Source organism: Lagopus leucura, unplaced genomic scaffold (genome assembly GCF_019238085.1).
Source record: "Lagopus leucura isolate 7727_CA_CO unplaced genomic scaffold, USGS_WTPT01 32810-0_obj-0_obj, whole genome shotgun sequence".
Classification (NCBI taxonomy): Eukaryota; Metazoa; Chordata; class Aves; order Galliformes; family Phasianidae; genus Lagopus; species Lagopus leucura.
The window spans coordinates 1-9,766 of NW_024964911.1; the positions used below are offsets into that span (position 1 = coordinate 1).

General features: G+C 45.9%; 1 protein-coding gene across 2 annotated transcripts; it reads right to left on the minus strand.

Moving 5' to 3' along the window:
* Positions 1 to 922: 922 nt before the first annotated feature.
* Positions 923 to 9,438, minus strand: LOC122191906 (ras-related protein Rab-6A-like). 2 transcript variants are annotated; one of them, XM_042892312.1, is made up of 5 exons: positions 9,352 to 9,438; positions 5,552 to 5,605; positions 4,108 to 4,213; positions 2,020 to 2,131; positions 923 to 1,115 (listed from the first exon to the last, which is right to left on the minus strand). In XM_042892312.1, the coding sequence occupies exons 1-5, from the start codon at positions 9,379 to 9,381 to the stop codon at positions 938 to 940; spliced, it is 480 nt and encodes a 159-aa protein (XP_042748246.1). In that variant the 5' UTR covers positions 9,382 to 9,438; the 3' UTR covers positions 923 to 937. The 2 variants fall into 2 exon arrangements, with proteins under 2 accessions (XP_042748246.1, XP_042748245.1); XM_042892311.1 differs by lacking the exon at positions 4,108 to 4,213 and adding an exon at positions 4,281 to 4,386.
* Positions 9,439 to 9,766: the final 328 nt, after the last annotated feature.

The window sequence follows — 9,766 nt, forward strand, 5'->3', positions numbered from 1 at the left end:
CTCCAAGAGCTCCACATCCTTCCTGTGCTGGGGGCCCCAGGCCTGGACTCAGCACTGCAGATGGGGATTCACAAGAGCACTGAAGAAGAGGGGGACGATCACCTCCCTGTCCCTGCTGGCCGCCCCTTCAGTGTTCACAACTTCGTATGAAATACTGCAAGATCAATGAATCATAGAATCATGAAAACTCAGCTTCCCATTACACACAGAGTCAGTATGGATGTACAGCTCTGGCTCTCAATCCATGAGCTCCCATGAAGCAGATCTGCTTACATAACAAGCCCAGACAAAATCTCTTTCATGCACACCTCAGTTCAGTCCAGTAGTGTTCACAGCTTTCACCACTTCACTATTTGCCAAGTGGTTTATCTCCATTAACACAAGGGATAAAACATCACCTGGCATGTCCGAATGCAAAGAGCTGCTGCCCATCTCACAGCATCGAATCTAATTTTATGGCAGTTGTATCAGCTCAAAAGACATTTCCCTGCTTTCCCCAATTCAAAGGCAACTCGTTATCTATCAAAAACTAATAGCTTGAGCTATCCAAGAACATCTGCTGGCACTTTCATTACCCTCCAACAAAGCAGAGAAGGCAGTTCATGCTGTCTCACCACACAGCAGAAGCATTTTACCCAACCACTTTCCTCCTTGATTGGTTTGCCAGCATCTGTTCACTGAGCAGATACAGAAGCACTCCTCAGACTCCCCAACATTCTGACTGATGCCTTCATTCCTTCAGCCTAAACACCCAATCTGGATCATGAGAAGTCTGGGAAGGTATAAAGGAAGACCTGTAGGTCCAAAATCATAATTCTTTTTTTTTTTTCTAAGAGGAAAAACGTTGCAAAAGTCATTTGCTGCAAGGTCAGAAATGTTTCCAAACCTCAGCCACCAACTTCAGCTCTTGGTTTTTGCATATGGACTACCAATATCCCTACACAAAGACTTCCTGATGCCTAAGAGCAGATCTTACTGTCACAAAGGTGCAAGGGTTGGATGCAGCCAAGGCATTACTCACCTGTTTTACGTTGTATCCTGCTTTTGCACTAGTTTCAATGAACATTACATTCAGCTCTTTGGCTTTTCTTTCTCCTTCCTCAATGGACACTTGCCTGGGGAAGAGAATACACAATTAAAAAAATAAAAACCAAACAGATGGACACCTTGAAAATTAACACTATTGCCTTTAACTCCAGGAAATGACTCCTACATTACAGTCTCAAGGCATTCAGTGCTCTTCCCTGCATACAGCTAACATAGACTGAGCACAGCTGAACAGCACGATCACCACAACAGCACACCTGGCTCCAAAGCAAAGCAGCTGAATGGACCGAAAAGACTCCTACAAGTCCCTGTCCTGGAAGCTGTGTTTTTATGCTTCAAGAAGTAGCAACTGAAAGGTTTTAATACCCAGTAACAATCATCAGCTGGCAGACTACAGCAGGACCACATGTAACCATCCCATACCAAAAGGCTTCTGCTGTTCACCCCCATCCAGGCATCCCACTCACTAAGCAGCCTGCTGCAGCTGAAACTGGAGAGGACTTGGGATCAAGAGCTTCTAGATAAAAATCACGAAGCATCTCATGTGAGAGACAGAACAATTCCTAGTGGGATGTCATAAATCTGAAGTAAGGGGCACGAGTGAAGCTATTCTGAGAAAACAGGGATTTCCATCAGATACAGAACACCTCCATGTTGTGCTATTGCATTGCATTTCTATGACTGAAGCTGCACACCTTCCAATAAAAAGAAGTTTGCCAACTTATGCAAACACCTTGTAGTGTTCTAAAGGGGAGGATGACTTGCACCCATCATTTCTATCCCAGCAATTGGATTGAGTGTCTGTGCTGTAAACCCGGGTTTGCCCAAAAGAGAGAAGTATAAAAACCAAGACCTCTCCAGACACAGCCAGCATTTGAGAAGGAAATACGAATGTTCCTTTTCAAACAGCTGCCTTGGAGAAAGGAGCATCAGCCCAAGAAAAGCAGCTGAAGTTGAGCTGTTCCTCCGTACCTCTTATCTGCTAGATCTGTTTTATTTCCCACCAGCATAATGATGACATCGCTGCCCCGCTCCGTTCTGACATCGTCGATCCATTTTGTTGTTTGCTGGAACGAGTTGACATCTAACAGAAAACAGTGGAGAGGATTATCACTGCCGAGCTTCAGCACGCATCGCAGGTAACACAGCTGGAGGTCTCAAATAGAAGCTTCTTATTTCTGGAATCGGACTAACAGGGCGATGAAGAACCAGCAAGCGAAACCCCAAAGTGCCCCACACTCAAGTACATGAAAGCTACAGCCCTAACTTCACCTGGGCTGCTACTTCACTCCCTGCATTGGGATTCACCTCTACATACAGAGGTGGCAGCTTCTGGACAGCCTGGGCTGCTATGAAATGTGGAGGTTGGTGGTCCTGCCTGCAGCGGGGGGGGTCAGAGCTTCATGATCCTTGAGGTCCCTTCCAACCCAAACCATTCTGTGATTCTGTGATACAGAATTTGGTTTGGGCAGCGTCCAAAATGAGAAGACTGATGGCTCTTTTAGTCCTCATGTTGTTCAGTTGGACAAAAATTCAGCGTGGGGAATGGGGATCAATGTGACACTGCCCATCATTCTGCACTGCTCACCTACTGCAGGAGGGCCCCACGGCTTCTGCACTTCTCAGAAGAATTCTGAGCTCTGTGGTTCTGCACAGCTTCAGCACTTTTTATTTGCTGGGCTTAGGATTTTCCCCTCAGAACTAGCAGGGCTTTATAAATACCAGCAACTCCTTTATTGCTGCAGGGTGCCCAGCAGTCTCCTGATCTCCTGCATGGAACAAGCAATGCAAATCTCATACATCCACAGGTGTTTTTTCTTAACGTGCCGCTCTTAAAAGCCAAAACGTAAAGAATTTAGGAGCCTACCCTGACCTAATGAGCACGTGGATGAGAAGCTGCATCCCATTAGGAGAAAGGAGCTGCACAGAAGCTGCCCTGGTGCTCTGCATTTACCACAGTGAGCCGAGGAGCTGCCTCAGCCAGTTTTGGTACTCAGCAAATGGGGCTCTGCCGCAGTTCTCGACAGTCATTGATTTCTTTTTAATGGCTTCTGCTGCATAGTAATATATCGTGTGCCAGACAGACAAGGCTTGATCACTTGCCAGTGTCTTCATTTGTCTCTCTGCTATTCGGTAATATTGAATTTGCCAGGTCGGTAAAAGAATAATTCAAGGTTCACAGCTAACCTGTAATTTTAGCTCCAATGAAAGTGCTATTTGTAACAATTAAAGATTTCACAGGTAAATTCCTTATTCCTGCTGTAATCTCCTAGTATTTATAAAGCAAAGGACAAGCTCTTTAGAACTGGTATCGATTCAGGCTGTTGCTCTCAGTCAGTTCAGCCCCAGAACTGAGAAATGTGTGAAGGTTTTGTTCTTCCAAAGCAAAATTCTGCTGTTGGCAAACAGGGAATGCTGTGAATTTGGGCTTTCTGAAACGGGGGGGGAGGGACAGGAGGAGAAGAGTTGAGAAAAGCATTAACATTTTAGTTCACAAAAATGTACATACCTTAGTAGGAAATGAAAGAGCAATTGTTACAGGAGAAGGGCGCAGTGGTCAGTTGCATATATTGCACAGTGTGAAAGTGACTGATTGCAATGAAAATGTGATGTTAATGCAGTTCCCCCCCAGCCCACGCCCAAACCTTGGTGGTGGTGGGAGGGCAAATGGAGTGAAGCAAGCTACAGCTATCAGTGCAATGTCTAATTTGAGAATTCAGCTAACTATGAACATGATTCAGGTGTTTGAGACCAGAAGTTATCGGTGATACCGTGACCAAAAAGCAGATGGAGCAGGGCAAAGTGCAACAAGACCAGCCAGGACTCGAGACTTCAGGAAATGTGATAGGAAAGGGTTACAAAGTGAGGGAGTTGATCAGACAGTCGATACATTGCAACAGCAGTGATCAGGTGGCTAGCTTAAAACCGGACTAGGGTAAAAGAAAACAATTTTTCCATGCCAGAATGAAGAACAAGCACGTGATTGTGATAGGACATGCAAAGCTAGGCTAAAGGATGAAAGGGGCAGAGTATTAGAAATGCAGAATTCCCCCCACTCACTTGTGATATCATAAACAACAACTGCAACAGTGGAGTCACGAATGTAGCTAGGAATCAAGCTCCTGAACCGTTCTTGACCTGCTGTGTCCCATAATTGCAACCGTACCTAACAAAATCAGTCAAACAAGCAAGAAAAATAAGAAAAAAGGTCAAACCCAGTGCAATATACCTACTTGTGATATCGTAAACTACTACAGCAGCAGCAGAGTCACGGATGTAACTGGGAATGAGGCTACGGAAACGTTCCTGACCCGCAGTATCCCACAGCTGCAACCTGATCTGTGGGTGGGAGAAAATTAAAAAAGCCAAACTGCCACTAAAAATCAAAAGAGTCAAGAATTGTCACGTTTTGAAAAAGCTAAAGAAAAATATGAACTCATGCAGGAGGTGACTGGGGACTGGGAGCAGCAGCGAACTGTCCTCTCTTTATAGCAACCTCTCCCAAGCACCTGCGGTAGCCAAGCTGGTGTGTGTGCACCTATCTCAGCCCTTTCTGCTGTCTTTTCTTTGCAAAAATGCTTTCCTTCCTGAAGGGGAGAAATAGGAGCGTTCAGCTGGTGGAAGGATGCTGTGCTTGTAAGGGAAAAACCACCAGCTGCTGTCAAAGCATTGGAGAAGCTACTGGGGTGAATGTTTCAGGAAGGATAAAACGCTGGTTATCACTGCACCAGGTTTTACACGTTCAAGTACCATGCACACAGATGAGGTTTAATGTCTCTTACCATCAAGGCTCTGAAAGGAAAGGCAGGATGTACCGAAAGCAACATGTATGGAAAGATGTGCAAGGGCCAGTTCTGCTATGGAAACAATATCTCATCCCTGGAGCGTTGTTGATGCAATCACATTTGCTGTGGGTTTATACAACACCATGCTTCTGCAGCACTGAACAACCTGCTCCTGCAAACAGCTCAGTGGCTGAATTTCTTAAGGAAGAATCTGAACTAATTTTAAACCACAGGCTTGCTTCCAGAGAGCAGTGATTTCATTTCAGGAACCAGAGCTGCACCAAGCTAAGCAACCAGCACCACGTGTGGGTTCCTGCTGGAGGTAACACTGATAGGTTACAGGGAGCTAGCTAAGAACTGGCAACGTTGTGAGGGATAAAACACAGATTGCCAAAACAGAATGGCTTAACTGTGGCTCCCTTCCCCAAACTCCTACCCTTATGCACCCCCCTCTATCCAACTATCCCTCCGAGTTTTCTCCAATAAGGATGCCAACACAGCACCTTCTGCCATTCACAAATTGGCCCTCAGGAGCCAAATGATGATTTCCCACTTCCCCAGGCAGGGAAGGAAGCTTTTCCCACAGCACCTGTCAGGCTGGAAGCAGCCAGGAGATGAGGGCTCAGGCTGTACTTCCAAGTCATCTCAGAACTGTGCACCATCACAACAGATGCTGACCCTCATTCCTTCTGCACAGAGAGAACAAAAGTCTTACTCACTGTTCGATCCTCCAAATACATGGTTTTCGATAAGAAGTCAATGCCAATTGTGGCCTGCAGGAAAAGAAAGAAAGAATCAAGAACATTGCAAATAAAACACCCCAACAACTGCAGTGACTGTCAGGATTAACATTACTGCCAAACTGCAGCAGATCTGCAAGAAAAACACGTTGGGTTTTCTTACTAGGACAAAGCCCCACAGGCAATTCAATGAGACGTTCCCTGGATAGAACCCATAACCAGCACAGCATCTTAAAGCTCAAGAAGTTGTTAACCTTCCTCTCAATTTACGCTCGCCAGCAACCCATGAAGTCATACAGGTATCAGCAAGGACTTCTGTGCACAGAGGGCCACGACCTACGTTAGCATCCATCAGCAGAATCAGGGATCTTCACTTTGAGCCCTTTTCCTTAAGGTTAAGGTGGACAGCTTCACTTCTGCTGCAGCACAACAGCGCACGCATGCACACAGCCCAGCAATCAGTGAGGTTCAGCTAATGCTAAAGCTCAGCTCAGCACAACTGCACCTGAACTGCTGGACAGTTGGGAGCTTTGTGCAGAATATCCTCACGTGTTTAAGGAAAGAGGAAAGCACTACTGAGTGCCATCCAGAACTGCTTCTTAAAGACCTTCACCCCATTTTTCAGGGCTGGATTGAGGGAGCGAATCCGAGCCCCATCAGTTTGGTTGCATTAGGGACACAGCCAAGGCAATCTGCTCAGGCTACAGGGCTGCCCAGCAGCACACCAAGCACCTCGAGCAGCTGCACCCTCAGCAGAGCCTTCATGATGACCGAAATAAATGGATTTAAAGGAGAAAGGCAAAGATAATAGGGCAAAGAGGCGTGCTGCTTCTTCCCTGCTTTCCCATGCTGGTACTTGTGCTGGAGAGCCTGTTCTACTGTAATGATCTACATCGTGAGACTTCCATTACACTCTCACTAATAATTAATGTATTGTATTCTGCCAGATAATTTAGGTGGTAAGAATAGAGAATAGAGCCAGCCAGCCAGCCTGCCTGAGAGTAATATATGAAAACCAGTTGCAAATTAAGAAAAAAACCAGATCTGAATTTCTATTTGCAGCTACACGTTACCCACAAGAAAGCAAGCTTACTTAGCTGGATCAGGAGAGCACTTTTAAGAACCAGAGATCCACACACAAATGATAAAAACTGGTGGGTCCCAACGTGGCCACCCAGTGATTTTCACCTGTCATCATGGACTGTGACATTGCCCACTGAGAGAAATGATACTGGCAGGTGGGTATGAGAATCCATCAGAGCCTGATGTGACAACATGCTCCCCTGCTGCCTTCATCTTCTATCATTTGGGTAAAGAGTAACTCTCTGAAGATTGCCACAAAGGCGCTTCTGCTTCCTCTTGTGTCTGTTTTGATTCACCTCTGCAGAATAAAAGCTACAGAAACCCTAAGATCTTACCCTAGGTATGCTCAGGATCCCATTCTGGATGACAAGCTCTCAGCTCCTCTGAGCTCTCAGAGCTGCACAGCCTGAGATCTGCTCAGCTCCTCCTGCAGGAGTCCTGCAGCCTCAGTCTCCTTGTGCTCACAACATGGGAGGTGCAGCACAAAGGCCAGGCACAAAACTTACTTTAGATCCTGGCAACGAAAATGTTCAAGAATCACACATTGTAACTTACAGCCAAGTGTGTCTGTCCACCTGTATTGTCCTGACCCCACCACAAGGATACAGAGAAGCAGCAGCAGATGGCGAGGGGGGGATTCAGGCACTCTGTATCCCAGACTTTAACTAAAATAAGTAAGCTAAAAACAGCCATTTTGTCACAGTTCTGACAAAAAGGAGGAGAAAAGCGCAGGGAATCTTCACAGATCAGCTGTACGGAACTCAATGCCATCCTGCCTGCTCTTCCTCCAAGAGGCTGAAGCTGAAGGGAAGCGTGGTCTGTAATCTTCCTCTTGCATAACACACAGAGTCTTCCTGTTTGCCAACGCTGCTCCTTCATTATGCATCACACTCAGTGCCACAGAACAAGGCAAACCTCTCCCAGCATAGAGGAATCACTGCTGGTGAAACAGACAGCACTGTTTTATTCCAGGTGTTTGGGTTTGACACAGCAGTGCAGGTTCTTGGTTTGCTCACAAATGCTGCTTTCATGCAAACTGCTTTTTAATAAGCAATGGGCAGCAGCTGAATTCCTCTTATCAAGCAGCAAGAAAAAAAAAAAAGAAGGAATGTTCAGCACAGATTCTCCCAAACCGCACCTTTCTATTTTTACCAGCTGAACACCACAAGCCCTGCTCAAATGATAGCTTGTGGCAGCTCTCAGAAAACATGCATTCAAAATTCATCTGAAATGTCCAGAAAGAGCAAATCATTCAGCAGCTGAGCTCCAGCTGCAGCTAACCACGTACACACTTTGACACACAGTGCCATGCACGTATTTGGCTTGGAGAGGCCTCCATCAAACCCTGGGAATCAAGGAAGGCATATTCTGCCTTGGCATTACATGTCATTTGATTTTGGCTGGTTCTTATGACTAATTCTCTCTTCCAGCTGTGTCAAAATAGGGCACGGTTCCCTGTATTTCAGGAGAATGGGGGTCTCTGGATGAATGAGACCACACCAAGTACATTAACACACACAACAAGCCCGCATCGCTGACAGCTAAACTGAAGCTACCTTCTAAACCCTTAAGATTCCTTCCTGGTTCAAGGCCCAATCATTCATTTTGTAATCATTTCCTATGTAATGTTAGACCAGCTTCCCATTGAGACTGCTGTGCTACCATAAAGCACAGAGGGCCAAACCTCCTCAAACAGAACTAGAACACAGGCGCTGCAGAGAGGAGCAGACCTGAAAGAAAAACACTGTGGGGGAAAAGAAAAAAAAAGCAGATTAAATAAAAGGATGGCATTCACATGTCCATGTAATTACAGCAGGGAGGATTTGAAAGGATGTTTGCTCCCGTGGGAGCAATGATGTGTATTCCAGCCCTCCTACACCACAGAAGCTTTGCTTCTCCTATCATTAAGTGAGAACTCGCATCTCATTGTGACCAACTCACAGAGCAGCAATGTGGAATCACTGATGAGGCAGGAAGGGAATCATTAACAGGGAAAGAGATTTAATCAAGAGATACTTGGATAGACATTAAGTAACAGAAAAATCACAGCTTTTTTTGTATTTTTTTCCCCATTACCTTCTCCTCCCACCTCCCTAAACAACCCTTCACATTTGTCAGGGAACAGATTTTCTCAGCTCAGCGAATGCAGAACATCACCAAGCACAACCAAGTTGTGAAGCACGCTGTGGCTTAGAGAAGACCCACTTTAGTTTATGAAACTGAATTGCTTTTGTAGCTTGCCACCTTTTCAGGCTCATCCTACAGTGTGGGAGTGGATAACAATGACTGTTCCCCTGGCATTTAGAAAGCCTGCACAGCATCCTAAAGCACTCAGAGCCTACAGCTCGGCTTTCTGCCTCTTCTTTTTTAAGGAACAGCGTGCCTACTCCGTTCTCTGTGAGATCTGCAATGGTCTGGTAGCAAATGGTGAAAAACCTGGCAGACTTACAGCTGCTGTCACTTACGTGTACCTAAGAGGTCCATCCCTTGTAACTACAGCTCACCCTGCTGCGAGCTGCAGATAAGCCATTCCAGCAGACATACCCTGAAATGCCATTCTGAAAGGTTATTAAAATATAAAGCTTCAGGATGTAACAGCTAAGAATGTGGTCTGTGTACTATTCTCCACTGCAGCCCAATGGATTCTGCCTGCAATGATGAGGCCTTAGAGAAGACAACAAGAGGGATTCATTTACCTGGTAGGTGTTGTCAAAGCTGTCATACATGAACCTGGTGATCAAGGAAGTCTTCCCCACTACAAGGAGACAGAAATAAAACAACACAGATTAGAGGAATGATGCCAATGCAAGTTTTAAGCAAGTTCAGTATGAGAAGACAAGATTGAAGAGCATTACTGCTGAGATGTCTACCACGTGCCCACAGTGCCTGCAAGCAAGCTTCACCCTTAGACAGTGCACTCACTGCACTGCATAGGCAGGCTCATAAACTGTTCCAATGCTACTAATGCTGCTGGTTGCAGCTCAGGACCAGTGGATCCAGCTGGCTGTGCAGCAGCAGGAAGGCATTGCAGCATCTGCAGATGCACCTGGGAGCCAAACACTCAGGCACAGAGTGTTCCATAGGTCCTGCTGCAGCATTGCAACTCCTCTA

Coding starts and splice junctions, on each gene's coding strand:
- LOC122191906 (XM_042892312.1), bottom strand. CDS start 9,381: ATGTATGACAGCTTTGACAACACCTACCAG. Junction 5,606..9,351: donor GCTTTGACAACACCTACCAG/GTAAATGAATCC, acceptor CTTTTCCTGCAG/GCCACAATTGGCATTGACTT. Junction 2,132..4,107: donor TGTTGTTTATGATATCACAA/GTGAGTGGGGGG, acceptor GTTTTCTGTTAG/ATGTCAACTCGTTCCAGCAA.